General features: G+C 45.0%; 2 protein-coding genes across 2 annotated transcripts in view; both read right to left on the minus strand.

Moving 5' to 3' along the window:
- Positions 1-3,413: 3,413 nt before the first annotated feature.
- LOC128412608 (vitelline membrane outer layer protein 1-like) lies at positions 3,414-12,781 on the minus strand. The gene is made up of 3 exons (XM_053385741.1): positions 11,619-12,781; positions 9,978-10,072; positions 3,414-3,828 (listed from the first exon to the last, which is right to left on the minus strand). The coding sequence occupies exons 1-3, from the start codon at positions 11,790-11,792 to the stop codon at positions 3,534-3,536; spliced, it is 564 nt and encodes a 187-aa protein (XP_053241716.1). The 5' UTR covers positions 11,793-12,781; the 3' UTR covers positions 3,414-3,533.
- A 1,065-nt stretch (positions 12,782-13,846) lies between these two features.
- Positions 13,847-16,315, minus strand: part of LOC128412326 (vitelline membrane outer layer protein 1-like) — a 2,707-nt gene continuing 238 nt past the window's right edge. Inside the window, exons 1-3 of the mRNA XM_053385233.1 lie at positions 15,705-16,315; positions 14,974-15,068; positions 13,847-14,138 (exon numbers count right to left, since the gene is read on the minus strand). The exon at positions 15,705-16,315 is cut by the window's right edge and continues 238 nt beyond it. Coding sequence (XP_053241208.1) covers positions 13,847-14,138; positions 14,974-15,068; positions 15,705-15,878 — 561 coding nt within the window. The 5' untranslated portion in view covers positions 15,879-16,315. The remainder of the gene's footprint in view (positions 14,139-14,973; positions 15,069-15,704) is intronic.

A 16,315-nucleotide genomic window follows, 5' to 3' on the forward strand; every position in this document is an offset into this window, starting at 1 on the left:
AACTTGCCTGACTGAGTTTCTGAAGCAACACTAGAACAAAAACACAGCCATCCTTTGAAATTTGCGCTTCTCTGAATTTTGCACTACAGTTCTCCAGGCAAGTAAGATGTAAAGAAAAGCATCTATTGGGGGTAAGTATGTCTAAAAATGCATATACAACATAGAAACACATTAAGGAAAATGCTCTGCAGAGTTGCCTGTATTAGGCAACATTACATGCAAAAATTTACATGTGCATATTGGGAGGAAAATGTACTGAAATGCTGGTGAATTTTCTTGAGAAAAGAAAGAAAGAAAGAAAGAAAGAAAGAAAGAAAGAAAGAAAGAAAGAAAGAAAGAAAGAAAGAAATGCAAATTGATACGGAAGTGTGAAGAATTAGCTTGACTGAAATAGTGAGAAACTGGTATGGACAGGTTCACCTTTCACTATCCATAGCTGAGCAGAGAGCAGAGGAACGACTATAGAGTTTCTATGACTTGCCCATCCCCAACACTGGTTTCCTTGAGTATGTGCCTCCAAAACCAATTAGCCTTAGAGTATACTTTGGCACTCTACCCTTTCCCTTTTCATTCTTTTGTACGTAATGCAATTGGTTATTTCCCTCTTGCTATCCATCCAGTGACTTGATTGGCCTATGGATTTCTGGCACATGTATCTGCAAGAAACATAAATAAGTATAGACTGTAATAATCAACAATGTGTTTAACCAACAATCACCCTTTGAATGAATTCATGGGTCTTGTGAAGGAAAAGCACACATTTCCCTTTTCTCATTTGCTTCCTTTGGAAGGAAAGAAGATAAGCCACTCAAAAAAAAAAGGTACACCTTGGTATTTAAGAAGGAACATTGTGTGATATATTTAAAATCCAAAACCAGAGCAGCCTTGTGCTACTTAATGAATGATAAATTACTGAGGTACTTGCAGTAAGGTACAGTACCTAGTATATCCCTGAGAAGAGAATCTCCTGTCCTTCATTTTGCCTGAATTTGGCTCTGAGCCTGTTGTAACCAGTGGGATACAACCAGTCTCTTTGAGGAAGCATGAATGTATGTGTTTCTTTATCCTACTGACAACATTCATATATTGTTCAATAATTACCGGAAACAAATAATCGCAGTTAGAAATCACAGCAGCAAACCATACCAAGCAGCCCAACAGCACTGAAATATCTTTATAAACGTAAAACACCTGGGATAATGGAAAGGTCTTCACTTAATGCCAAAAGCATTATAGTATTGGGGCCACCCAGATAAGCTTAGCTGGGCAAGGCATGAAATAACCAGGATGCCACTACCAAAAAAGACTCTTTCCACCCATCACACCTTACTTGGTGGGGGCACCCAAAGAAGGAACCTTAAAGTGGATGTGTCAATAAAAAGATATTTTATAAAGGTACCCCTGACCATTAGGTTCAGTCGTGACCGACTCTGGGGCTGCGGCACTCATCTCGCTTTATTGGCCGAGGGAGCCGGCGTACAGCTTCCGGGTCATGTGGCCAGCATGACTAAGCCGCTTCTGGTGAAACCAGAGCAGCGCACGGAAACACCGTTTACCTTCCCGCCGGAGCGGTACCTATTTATCTACTTGCACTTTGACGTGCTTTCAAACTGCTAGGTTTGCAGGAGCTGGGACCGAGCAACGGAAGCTCACCCCGTCGTGGGGATTCGAACCGCCGACCTTCTGATCGGCAAGTCCTAGGCTCTGTGGGTTAACCCACAGCACCACCTAGTGCCAAAAGGACCACGTGTGGACAGCAGGCAAGCTTAGAACGTACATGGTAAATCACAACCAACCAGGTTTCTAATTTACATAAGCTGCATTCTGTGCAGTACCAAAGGTTTATTTGTGTCGACCTCCCACCACCATCTGTAACACTTCATGAAAAGATTGGGGGTTTTTGGTTTTTGGGTTGTTGTTTTTTTGTAAAATGTCTGTATGTCAATCAGAACTTGGAGCAGCTGTGCTTGTGACAAACTTCTGTCCCTACAACCAGCAACCACAGTCATATTGTTTACCAGTGGGGGTTTTTTTTCTTCACAACATGTTGATGGGAAGGCAAACATTATGGAAAGTACCTTATTGGAGATCTTCCAGAAAACCTAAAGTTTAAAAACATATAAAGATGATGAGAGCCTCTCTGCATTTCCAGATTTCAGGAGAATGGAAAGGATAGGAAGCTGGTAAGGGCACAATCCAAAATCCTTGTACCAACACATAGTCAACTACAAATTTCCTCTGCCTAAGCATATCCATCAACTGCCCTGGGGGGAAAAATGGGACATCCTTTTTAAAGAGAGGACAGAGGCCAAAATGGCCGCCGCAATCTTGTGAGATTTCAGACTACACTTTTTTCAGGCACAGTGCCCGAAAGCACACAAGATCGCTGCCCCACAAAAAAATGCTTTTGGGGGGCAGTGATCTTGTGTGGTGCTCCAAAATGCATGTTTCAAGGCCTTGTGCCCCCAAAAGGCCTTTTGGAGAGTGATTTGGTGCGACTCACATGAGTCACACACAAGTGCAGACTTGGTACATGGTGTCCCAGATTTGGCCGTGTTGTGTTGGAAGGTAAGCCTAAGAATTGTTGGGATTAAAGTAACAATGCTTGCAATAAGTTACCTTGAACCAGTATGGGGCGATAGAAAGGGCAGGCGATTGTCTCCTGTTCAGAGGCTTCCATTTGGACAATGAAACATTAACGCTAAGGTCATCACTCCTCAATATAGGTACAATGGTGGACTATATATGTGTTGATTGGGTGATTTTAAAAATGTAGACAGACACTCTCTCTCTCTCTCTCTCTCTCTCACACACACACACACACACACACACACACGTACACCTGGAAGGAAGGAAGACCCAAGTTAAAAATAGCATGAACGTCTGCCTTTGCTGCTCCTTCTTGGTTGTAAAATATAAATGTTGCTGCTTGATCACACAGCTTTTTGGGACAGTGGTCACTTCACCAGGAAGTACACTGATGTTCACGCACAACTGGGAAGTCCTTTCTGCAGGCAGTTGTTGTCTTTCCCCCATAGTTTATTACAGGCATAGGCAAACTCAACCCTCCAGATGTTTTGAGACTACAATTCCCATTATCCCTGACCACTGGTCCTGTTAGCTAGGGATGATGGGAGTTGTAGTCCCAAAACATCTGGAGGGCCGAGTTTGCCTATGCCTGGTTTATTACCTTTGTGGCTTGCACTTCTCCCCACACCCAACCCCACCCCACCTCTAAACATCAATCTATAACTTCAATCACTGGTTGAAATTACGGAATGTTGGCAGCAGACTGGTTTCTTACTAAGCAAATTGACAGAATAGTGCCTCCAACACTATCAACACCTGCAGAGCTGTGCCCCTTATTTAATATTTTTCATTGCCTCTCATTGGGAAGTGATAGGTGCAGAGTTAAGTAATTCGGTTCAAAATAGACACACACCATTCTCAAGCTGATATTTAATTGTGGTTAACATCCATGACAACTGAAAAGTAGCAGAGAAACATTGTATGATAAGGAGACACCATAGCGTTCAGCGACAGCAGAAGAGCTTCACATCATTAAGTGCTGTGTCATCACGCTCGCCTTGGTAACCCTGCACCTTTGTCTGGATCCCACAGACAGAACCAGAATAGCAGCGACTGCTCCAAGAGCCAAATCTACCCCAGGCAAGTCCCTGGCCTGTCAGCGCAGTTCCGTCTTGGCAGGTGAACTGGACGTTGTTGGCTGCTGTATCATCGCCTTTGCCTTGGTGTTCTTCCACTCTCAGAGAGAAAGAGACCAGATTGCCTTGGGGACAGTATTTAATTTCTTTCCAGGATCCCCACCTGTCAAAGAAGATACTAATGTTAATTAGAAATGCACAAGGATCCCTCTGCTTGCTCCATATGGGATCAAGCACTTGTGAACATTCCAAGAGGATGCTCCAAAAGCCTCAAAGGCCTTTCCATTGCTGCCTTCAAATGTCCACAATGTACCTGCCTCTGCCCCTCCTTCCTACCCCAACACTCTCCCCTCCCAGTGAAGGCAGTAGTCCATGGCCAGGAACCCAGAATTAGGTAGAGCTAGTAAGTCTATGAAACTGTTTGATATCATTTTGATGTTCCATTTACAATAAATCTTGCTTGGTAGAATGATCTAGCAAAATTATATATTTACTGGAAAAGGAGAGAGATGACAGGGCACATAGATCAGTTCACTAGGGCTCGACTTTTTTTAAGTTAGAGAACAATCCTGAAGCAAAACAACCAGTATATTTCAGAGGATGTAATGCGGGATATAGGATTATGATCCTCCATCCCTGCTGTCAAGAAGAAAACACCAACAACTAGGGTATCATATGCCTGGGTACAGGGGTAGGCTTTAGATAGTTTAAAATTGTTTTCAAATGTTTCGAATATGTTTTGTTTTAACAGTACTTTTAAAATAAAGTACTTCTTTGGGAGGAAATGTGGGCTAGTACTTTAATAATTAGTGGTCCTGTAAGGAAAAACAATAACTGACTTGGGCTGCAATCCTACAAACACTTTGTTGTTGTTTAGTCGTTTAGTCGTGTCCGACTCTTCGTGACCCCATGGACCAGAGCATGCCAGGCCCTCCTGTCTTCCACTGCCTCCCGCAGTTTGGTCAGACTCATGTTTGTAGCTTCGAGAACACTGTCCAACCATCTCGTCCTCTGTCGTCCCCTTCTCCTTGTGCCCTCCATCTTTCCCAACATCAGGGTCTTTTCCAGGGAGTCTTCTCTTCTCATGAGGTGGCCAAAGTATTGCAGCCTCAGCTTCACGATCTGTCCTTCCAGTGACAAACACTTTACCTAGAAGTAAGTCTCACTGAACTCAATGCAACTCCCAAACGAGTAACTTCACTTAGTCCTTCCAGTTATTTAATCCCTGACAGTAATATGGTGTTTTCTAAGAACATCCTGGTTCTCTTGAATAGAATTGGAGTCTGTCTCTATTCGTTTCTTGGCTTCCATGAGGCAGAGCCAGGTCCAGATTTGGCCTTGAGTAAGATCCCCTTAATACAGAGCTTTCCGAACTTTTCATGAAGGAGTGTGGGGAGAGTTCACGCGACACACCTACACACTGCAGCTGACACACAAATGTGTTGTGACACACAGCTCTGCCTTAATGTTTCCCTCCTTAAGTGTCATCACTGCCCCTTCATTTGCCTTCTTCTCTGAGTCCAACACATATGGCAAAAGAGGAGGGCAGGAAGAGCAGAATCTGCTCGTCCTCCTTCCTCCTTGCACTACTCACTTGCTCAGAGAGGTTAAGTGAACATGCAAGGAGGAGCAGCAGCTAAGCAAGGAAGAGCCAGAGGTTGGTACAGGGTCCCCTACTGGAGTACAGGCCTCAGCAAGTGTCCAACAGTGCCAGCCCCTCAGGCTGGATTTTCCATGAATTCTGTGGTCTTGCAAAGTAGTGTTCGAAACCAGGAAAATAGAATCATAGAATCATAGACTCATAGAATCATAGAGTTGGAAGAGACCACAAGGGCCATCGAGTCCAACCCCCTGCCAAGCAGGAAACACCATCAGAGCACTCCTGACATATGGTTGTCAAGCCTCTGCTTAAAGACCTCCAAAGAAGGAGACTCCACCACACTCCTTGGCAGCAAATTCCACTGTCGAACAGCTCTTACTGTCAGGAAGTTCTTCCTAATGTTTAGGTGGAATCTTCTTTCTTGTAGTTTGGATCCATTGCTCCGTGTCCGCTTCTCTGGAGCAGCAGAAAACAACCTTTCTCCCTCCTCTATGTGACATCCTTTTATATATTTGAACATGGCTATCATATCACCCCTTAACCTCCTCTTCTCCAGGCTAAACATGCCCAGCTCCAAATGCTAGAGTTGATACCACTTGAGAGCTTTGAACAGGCAGTATGTGTCGGATTTCAAGCCAGCAGAGCCTCCAGCTCTTAGGAATTTGGCCACCCTCCAGGTGCCCGGCTTGAATCCTTGTTGACCTCCCCTGCCAGCGTCTGCCGGCAAGATCAAGGGAGGTCTCTTCGGCGATCCTTTTCAAACGTGAAAAGAACACACCACTCCTCCCCCTCCCGTCTCCAGGGGGGGGAATGAGACAGACAGAAATATATTTACATGTCTTTATTCCTGTCTTTCACCAGTACAGAGAAAACACGTCTGTACCCTTTGATTCCCAACTGCAGAGAGAGAAAAACTCCTCCCATGTACATCCAGTACAGGGTCACATGCAACTCTGAGCTAACATCCGGTGCTCAGTACACTGTCTCTTGTTCCCACGGTACATTCCAATAACATCAGTTTCCTGTTTACCATTCCAGCCATCTGGAGCTAGCTTCTGCATTGCTCCTTTTTCGTAACATCCTCCCCCAAAAGAATCAATGCGTGTTGCAGCAAGCAAAGCGTGATCCAGAGAAGAAAACAAACAGTTGTTATACACATAACACTCCTCTGTTGTTTCAGTTCCACCCTTGGAACTCCCCGCCACTGGTTTCCCCAGTGTACCTCTCTGGTTGTCTGGTTTCCAAGGAATGAGTGCATCTGCATTACCTTGGCTAGCAACTCTCTGTTGTGTCTTTGTCTCTGACTTAGACACAGCTCCAACCTGTCCTTGGTTGTTTACAACAGCAACACATGCAACAGCTAAGTTAGCAAACTCTTTTGAGTACCTCTTGGGTGGTTGACCCTTTGTAACTCTCTCAGACCTACATATGAGGTGCTGATCCTCTCTGCTCACTGGTCCAGTCTCAGGACTCTTTGGAGAACCAGTTCAAATGGTAAACAGTGGTTCATCCTTCAGTTGTGAAGGCCTATCCATTGTGTGAGACTTCCTCTCAATGACTGTGACAACTGAGCTCTCCGAGCTATCAGTGTCATCACTTTCAGTACAGCTGTAATCAGTAAAATCATCATCATCTGAATCGTCCTCTGTGGGAAATGTGTGTACTATCACTCTCTCCTGTTCAGGAGCACTCTCTAGAAATTTTGTGAGAATCACCTGACCAGATTCAGACAAAATTACTCTGTAGAGACCCTTTTCATACCCCACAAAAATGCCTCTGGCATTCTTTACTCCACCTGGAGCTTCTGTTCTCACATGAGACCCAAAAACCTTGAAATGGGCAACAGAAGGTTTTCTGTGGAACAGTTTCTCAAAAGGAGAACTTCCCAACTCTTTTGAAACCTTTCTCACTTTCGTATAACAGAACGACATTAGAGACTCGGCCCAGTACTCATGTGGCAGATGTGAACTTAGCAATTGCGCTTCCATCCCCTTTTGCAATTCTCTGTTCACCCGTACACAGACACCCCTGTTCCACGCTTCCGCTGAAACAGAAATCTTGTGTCTTATTCCCTTCTTCTGCAGGAACCTCTGGAAATCCTGTAAAAGAAAAATCTGCTTCTCGTCTGTGAATAGACAATCAATGTTAGCATCATGCATACTCTTAACTTTGTCACAAAACTCCTGAAACCTCTCCAAGGCTTCCTGTGGCTTTCTCAACACATAAACCCAGACATAGTTAGAGAAATGATCCACACACACAAGATAAAATCTTGCATTGCCTCTAGATGGTTCTAGAGGACCAATCACATCAGCATACACCCGCTGAAATGCTCTGTTGACTCCGGTCTTCTTCTTGCTCACACCTGCAAGAGAAACCAAGTTAGACACAGATGAATTACATTCCATGTAATCACTTTGTGCAAAAGTCAACAAATATAATCCATCTTTCTCTCTGGCAGAAAGATATAACTCTCCATCTTTGTAGATCTTGCAGCTCTCAGCATCATAGGACAGTCTCAGTCCTCTCTTTGCAATCTGCGAAACACTCAGCAGATTGAACTTCAATTCAGGAACCAAGTAAACATTGTTTATTGTCAAGTTCAGACTCTTAAGATAGACAGTCCCTACGCCGGTCGCTTCCAGCTCCTGACCGTTGGCCTGTGTCACAGTGAAGCTTTGCTTCTTAAACGTTGAAAAGAGTCCTCTGTGTGGGGACATATGAAAAGTCGCTCCCGTGTCAATAACAAACGAGTTCCCAACATCTGGCGTGGTTCCTTTCGCCATCAAAGCCTGTCCAGGTCTCATCGAAGTCTTGGTATGACCTTTGCCTGACGCCTCAGGCTTTGCTGAGCGGCCCTTCGCTCCTTTTGGCTGACGTGGCTTCTTGCAGTTCCGCTGAAGATGCCCAGCCTGTCCACAATTGTAACATCGGACAGCGTTCAAAGCTAGAGCTTTCTCTCCAGTAGCTTCATCTGCGGGGGAATTAGAACTCCGTTCCTCCCTCCCCCTGTCCTTTTCTTCCAGTGCAGCAAGTCTGTCATGTTCATTCAACACGACGGCAGACACCCTTTCCGCGGTCAAATCTTGAGCCGGGAGGGAACCAAGCTGACTGGCAACGGTTTTGTAAGTCCGATTTAGGCTGTTGATCATCATGAAGCAAAACACTTCCTCCTGCAGACGGAAATTGCGTTCCACCATCTGCTGGCGCAGATATTTCATCTCCGTCAGGTGCGCTTGAACATCTCCATCAGGCGCAAGCCTCAGATTGGTCAGCTTCTCAAAATACAGCAACGCTGAAGAACCAGCATCCCTCTGATGTGTTCTTCGCAGCATTTCCCAAATTTCCCGTGCATATTCCAAACCCTGAATATGCACCAATTGGTCATCTGACACACACAGAATTATAGCCGTTCTGGCTTTCAGATTCTGTGACTCCCAACCTCGGGTTGGTGCTGCAGGGATGGGGTTCTCAATCACGTCAAAGACCCTCTGATTCTGCAGCAGGGCCTTCATCTTTATAGACCAAGATGAATAATTGTCATTAGTCAGGGGAGGGGGATAGGGCAACCCTCCCCCCTTCTTGGAATCCATGCTGAACTCAAGTCTGTGCTTTCTCTCTCAAGCCTGCTTTCACTTTCTAGCCAGTAAAAACCAAAAGTTCTCTTCTGGGTGTTTACTGTTTCACTGGCAGGCAAACCTTTGGACTGTTTTCAAAATCCTTGCACATTCTGCGCAGATATCAAAACACTTCCCAGGCTCTTTTGAGCCATTCAGTAACTTTACAAGTGCTGGCGGACGTTGCCTAGCAACCTGCTCAGGACGGGATTCCTTATCTAACCACAGGAATTCCTGGTATGCCAGCTTGCTCTCAGAGCTTGTTTTTCAAACACAGCTCTTGTGAACCAGAAAATAAGCCTTTCTGCGTTCATTCTCTCTAGCCCGAAATGCAGCATACCTTTGAGCATACACTCCTCTCGGTGTCCAGCTGTCTGTTCTGTTCAGCTTCTGGCTGCAGGCAGACGCATTTCTTTATCTCCTTAGGTGCAGAGGATGGCAACGATTCATCGACCTCTCACCTCTCATGCAGATTCTCATGGATCTTTCAGCCATCGGTACTGCTACCAGATGTCGGATTTCAAGCCAGCAGAGCCTCCAGCTCTTAGGAATTTGGCCACCCTCCAGGTGCCCGGCTTGAATCCTTGTTGACCTCCCCTGCCAGCGTCTGCCGGCAAGATCAAGGGAGGTCTCTTCGGCGATCCTTTTCAAACGTGAAAAGAACACACCACTCCTCCCCCTCCCGTCTCCAGGGGGGGGAATGAGACAGACAGAAATATATTTACATGTCTTTATTCCTGTCTTTCACCAGTACAGAGAAAACACGTCTGTACCCTTTGATTCCCAACTGCAGAGAGAGAAAAACTCCTCCCATGTACATCCAGTACAGGGTCACATGCAACTCTGAGCTAACATCCGGTGCTCAGTACACTGTCTCTTGTTCCCACGGTACATTCCAATAACATCAGTTTCCTGTTTACCATTCCAGCCATCTGGAGCTAGCTTCTGCATTGCTCCTTTTTCGTAACAGTATGAATCCTGATGTTCACCTTTTGGTGGTGCTGATTTAACCCAGCGTAAGTAATTTCCTGTCAGCCCCTCCCATCTTCCAAACAATGACACCAAAGAATAAATGAAAGCAAGAAAGCTACTTACGGTCCAACTGAAGACTCAATTATTGATCCATCAGTGCAGTGGAGACGGACTCCATTCAGGGCTGTATCATCCCCAAGACCTTGAACTGGCTCTACCTATTGGGAAAAATATGCCAGGCTAGCTTCCTCATGAGGTGATTATCTGGGTGATGGCCCATTCAGAGAACAAAGGAAAAGGGGCTCTGTGCCAGACACCAAATGGATGGGACCCATCCTTCAACTCTTAGATAGTTAGAAAGATAAGCCTGGGTTTTAGAGCAGAGTTTTTGGTGATGTGCAGTAGAAGAAAAGCAGCAAGCAGAGGGCCAGAGAATAATGTTTGATTTCTGTTTGAATACAAGGCTGTGGCTATGAAAGAAGCAAAACCCTTTTGTAGGTAATGATGTAAACCTCTCCATTGTAGGCTCAGGTTGTATATATGTGCAAATTAAACCATATATCATAAAGACACCACAGTCTCCAATGTGCCTTATTCTAAAAGGAAACCCAAACCCTGGGTAAGCACTTGGAACTCCTGGAATCTCTCACTACTTGGAAATTGGGCTGGTATGCAACAGTGGTGTCAGAAGGTGAGATTTGTGTTTCCTGGAGGTGGACCTGTGAGGAAGGTGTGCCCATGCCAAAATGAAGGGAGGAACAGCAACTTCCCTGGAGTAGGTCAGGTAGATGTTCCAGGAGCAGTTAGTGCAGCAGTGAGGCCAGCTACCTGAGGAGCTGATGATGACTGATTTCTCTACTCCCTGGGAGCCTGATGTGGAAAACGGGATGCAGGAGAAAAGTGCCTCACTGGAGGACAAACTGCAAGGTGGAGATGAAGAGCAGCTGCTAATAGATCTCTTTATTCCATGTGTGCCAGCGGAACAGGAGGAGCAGCCTCACTCTAAAAGGAAACATGAACCCCAGCTGCCTGGAAACTCTGGAATCTTGCACCACTGGGGTGGCATTCATTAATATCATGGAGTCCCATTCTAACCACATAGCACAGAAAGAAAACAATCTTACCATTGAGAAAAAACTCTTATTCCCTGTAGAAATCACTGGGGGTGGGGAAAATGGGGATGGTATTCAGCTAAGCTTTACACAGATTTGTCCCATTAATGAACACTGCTAAAGTCTATTAATTGCATAAGGCTTCTCTTGAGTAAAGCTGAGCTGAATACAGTACCTCCAAAAGATATTGCCCTGTGAGACAGTTGGAAGGGCTTCATTGACCATACCTGGCCCAAAGGTCACTGGTCCCAGCCGCCAACAGGATGCAACCGCTTACATACAACCTGTGGCATTGAGGGGGACTTGCACCCTTAAACACACACACAAACACACACACACACGGAAACAAACCATGCTAGAATACTTTCCCAGTAAAGAAATGAATTTAACAGAATCTCTCCTGATCAACCTCAGGGTAGGGGAAGATGAAACCAGCCCATCACCTGGTTGCTGATATCTGGTCCATCGTTCCTTAACACTTCTCCACCTTTTAGACAAAGGGGAAGAATAATAGACTTAAGAGTACAGCCATTGCCTATGCTCCCCCCCCCTCCTCACGGAGGTCTAAAACTATGTTCTGGGAAAGGAAAGAAAGGAGGGGAAGAACTTTAGAGAGAGCTGGATGTGACAACATCTCAGGAGCAAACCTTACCTTCAGTGAGAAGCCATGAGCATAAGATCCTGCTGGGCAAAACTGGATTGCACCCCAAATACCCCACGGTCCTCCATTTGACACTGTGAGGATAGAATTATAGTTTCGGGCTTCTGCAGGCACAAGGGAGCAGGAGAGGGTCAAGAAGACCACAGCTGGGATGGTAAAATCCATGGAAAGTAATCTGCCCTGAATCGAGGCGCAGAAAGTTAAAGAAAATTGGGAATTTATAGCCCAGGACTTTGAGCTGTGCTGTTATTTCCAAAACTCAGTAAGAAGTCAGGCAATACCACCAGAAGTGCATTAAATGCACATCATGTCAAAAAGTGGCCAGGAAGTTTACAAAAGAGTTGGATTCCCCAAACCCTCTCAGAGTTGCTGGAACTCTTCCAAGGCGAAATAATCCTGCAAAAATTTAACCTCTTCTCTATCTTTGCAATGTCCCGCAACACACTTGGGTATTATATCCACATCCTTGGAACTGCAACAATGAGAATTCAGGAGATGTGAAAGAAGGGAGAAACGTCACTAAATGCTGAGTCTAGATTTGTGAATTGTACATGGTGGGGCGCAAAGTGGCCCCATAATGAGCCATTCTGACCTACAGTTCGCAGGCTGCAGATCATGGAAAAAACCACTACCAGAAAGAAAGAAAATTCCTGTGGAATGAGGGGTAACATATAAGTTCTAGGCAGGAGATTTGTGTGCCACATGTTAAGATCCCCGAAATAAAAATTAACAGTATATGTTAATGACACAAACCAGGAATAGGATGGGGGGGATTTATAGTCTCTGTGGTTTGTACTTCCTACCCCCACCCCAAATACAAATCTGGGACTTTACTCGTTGGCTAAATAATCTGAAAGTGAGTAGCAGGCTTGTTTCTCACTAAGCAGTTGGGCAGAATAGTGCCTCCACATTTTTCTCTAACTGCCAGATGGGAATCCTCTGATGAACTAAACAGGCAATGTTTAGCTGATTCACCCTTAACATAGGACCTCAACTGTGGCCCTATGATTTCTTCCCGCAGATACAGTGGTACCTCAGGTTACATACACTTCAGGTTACATACACTTCAGGTTACAGACTCTGCTAACCCAGAAATATTACCTCGGGTTAAGAACTTTGCTTCAGGATGAGAACAGAAATTGTGCTCCGGCAGCACAGCAGCAGCACAGCAGCAGCAGGAGGCCCCATTAGTGGTGCTTCAGAGGCCCCATTAGTGGTGCTTCAGGTTAAGAACAGCTTCAGGTTAAGAACGGAACTCCGGAATGAATTAAGTACTTAATCCGAGGTACCACTGTATAAGAAACATCCCTGGAGTCACGAGATAGTTGCCTAGAGAGGGAATTTCACAAGTATGCGGATCCTACATAGAGAGACACACACACCCTTTTGGGCTGACTAAACAAATAGATATGAATGACAGGTGCATCTGCAGGGCCTCAGAATCTAAACTAAAGGCCCGGGCATATAAATTTCGGTGCAGGAGGTCCTTCAGATAACCTGGCCCCAAACCACTTGCTGCTTTACAGGTAATCTGCAACATTTTATACTGAGTCCAGAAATGAACAGGTAAGCAATGGCACTGATAAAGCATAGATATTATGTGCTCTGATCTTTTAACATAAGAAGAGTTTTGCTGGATCTGTCCACCACCCTTCTCATCCAACATACTGTTCTCACAGTGGCCAACCAAGTGCCTATGGAAAATCAAAAACCAGTGCTTTCCCCATTGGTGATTCACAGCAAGTGTTATACAGAGGCAAATTGCCTCCAACAGTCAGTATGGCTACTCCTGCCCCCCAACAGCAACTAAGCAGATGCACTCTGTACCAGCTGACATCTTGAAAAGCAGCCCCACAGGCAATGCAAGCTATTTTACTTTCTAAATTTGGATTTAAACGTGTTTCCCCACCCACCAAAATAATTTCATTTCTAGCTTGGAAATGCCAGGGTGTAATATGTTTGATTTCAGGACCAGTAAGATGAATTCAGACTGTGACTCAGCACAATATCTGTATGTTGGTTAACCAACACCTGCACAGTTGTGCCCCTTGTTTATTTTTATTTTTTTTTTCATTTCCTCTCATTCAGAAGGGAAATGTGCAGAGTTACACAATTCGGATTGACACACACCATTCTCCAGCTGATATTTAATGATAGTTAACATCCACGGCTACTGAAAATAGCAGAGAAACATGGTAAGATGTGGAGACTCAGAAGGTTCAGAAACAGCAGTAGAGGTGTACATCATTAAGTGCTGTGTCATCACTCAGGCCTTGTTTATCCTCCACCCTTGTCTGTATCCCACAGATAGAACCAGTGCAACGACGACTTGGTGAGCCAAAATGACCCCTGCTAAGTCCATGACCCTCCAGCACCTCTCCATCTTTGCAGATGAACATGATGTTGTTGGCTGCTGTATCATCATCTATGCCCCGGCCTTCTTCCACTCTCAGAGAGAAAGAGACCAGATTGCCTCTGGAACAATATTGGGCCTGTGTCCAGGATCCCCACCTGTCAAAGATGACATCAATGCTAATTAGAAATGCACAAGCATCCCTCTGCTTGCTCAAAACAGGATGAAGCCTTTATGAGCATTCCAACTGGATGCTCCAAAAGTCTCATTCACATGTTCACACTGTACCTGCCTCTGCCTGTCCTTCCTTTCCCAACACTCTCTCCCCCCAGTGAAGGTAGTGGCCCTTGGCCAGGAGCACAGAATTAGGTATCATTGGTACATGGGTATAGGTAAAGGTAAAGGGACCCCTGACCATTAGGTCCAGTCGTGGCTGACTCTGGGGTTGCGGTGCTTATCTTGCTTTATTGACCAAGGGAGCCGGCGTACAGCTTCTGGGTCATGTGGCCAGCATGACTAAGCCACTTCTGGCGAACCAGAGCAGCGCACAGAAACGCCGTGTTTATCTACTTGCACTTTGACGTGCCTTCGAACTGCTAGGTTGGCAGGAGCAGGGACCGAGCAACGGGAACTCACCCCATTGCGGGGATTCAAACCGCCGACCTTCTGATCGGCAAGTCCTAGGCTCTGTGGTTCAACCCACAGCGCCACCCGCATCCCTTACATGGGTATATCAAACTGTAAAATGTTGCTTTGGTATTTCATTTGCAATACATATTACATGGTTAAACTTAAGATTGTCTGGGCCTTAGATGAAACAGCAAAATTGTAGAGTTAATACCCTTTGAGAGCATAGAACAAGCAAGATGAATCCTGACATTTCCCCTTTCGTGCTGCTTATCTAACCCAGCATAAATAATTTCATCTCAGCCTTTCCCACCACCGCCACCTTCCAAACAATTACAACAAAAAGAAAGCTAGAAAACTACTCACGGTCCAACTTTAGACTCAATTGTTGAACCATCAGTGCAGTGCAAGCGGATTCCATTCAGGCCTGTTTGATCACCAGGAACTTCGTCTGACTCCACCTAGTGAGAGAAGACAGAAAGAGATTTAATAAATGTGAAGATAAAGCTAGGATTGTAGTACTGCTCATATAAATAATGGCTAAGGGACACAGGGTTGAATCCACACCAAGTTAGTTATGCTTAGTCCCATTGAAATCAGAGTCAAACACATCTCATTGAACTCATGGTTAACAAATGCAATTAACATGGTGTGGATCCAACAGTTTTCAGCTGGAATTATCCATGCCCTATCTTCTAGCTCAGACCACTACAGTGGGGGGTTGCTGAAAATAGGGGGTGTTATTCAGCTAAGTTTTACACTGATGTTAAAGAACTCTGCTAATGAATATTAATTTCAATAAGGCCGCTCTGAGTTAAACTGAGGACTTCATTGGCCATATTTGGCCCAAAGGTCACTGGTGCCAATGGCTCAGGACCTCCCTACCTAACGCACAGGTTCCATTTACTGTATTTATTTTTCCCAATTTGAACTATAAAATGGTTATTTTCTTGAGTCAAAATGAGAGTACCCCTAAACATTTTTAGAGAGAAAAAACACTGGGTCTAGAACTATGTTCTGTGGAGTGTTCAGAAAGAAAGGAGAGAACTAAATTTAGATAGAGCTAGATGGGACAACAACTCAGGAGCAAACCTTACCTTCAATGAGAAGCCATTTGCAAAATATCCTTGTGGACAAAATTTCAGCGGCCCCCAGGTACCCCACTTTCCTCCATTTGACACAGTGAGAAGAGAAGCAGTGAATCGGGCTTCTGCAGGTACAAGGCAGCAGAAGAGGGTCAAGAAGACCACAGCAGGGATGGTGATATCCATGGAAAATAATCTCCTCTGAATCAAGATGCAGAAGGCTGGCTGAAGAATAGCAGCCTTGACAATATATAGCCCAGAAATTTCAGCTGTGTCACTTATTTCAGAACACAGTAAGAGATTAGGCAATACCACTAGAAGACAGAGTTTCGTTAAAACCACATCATTTCAACAGTGGCCAGGAACTTTGTGAAACAGATGGATTCTACTGAACTCCCCAGAGTTACTGCGAATCTGAGCTTGAACTCAACCAAGGGGAATTAATCCTGCAAAAATTAATCTCCTCTGCCTCCACTGTGTACAGCTACACACTTGGGTATTCTGTTGTTGTCGTTTAGTTGTCTAGTTATGTCCAACTCTTTGTGACCCCATGGACCAGAGCACGCCAGGCACTCTTGTGTTCCACTGCCTCCCGCAGTTTGGTCAAACTTATGTTGGTAGCT

This window comes from Podarcis raffonei, chromosome 4 (assembly GCF_027172205.1).
Source record: "Podarcis raffonei isolate rPodRaf1 chromosome 4, rPodRaf1.pri, whole genome shotgun sequence".
NCBI classification, from domain to species: Eukaryota; Metazoa; Chordata; class Lepidosauria; order Squamata; family Lacertidae; genus Podarcis; species Podarcis raffonei.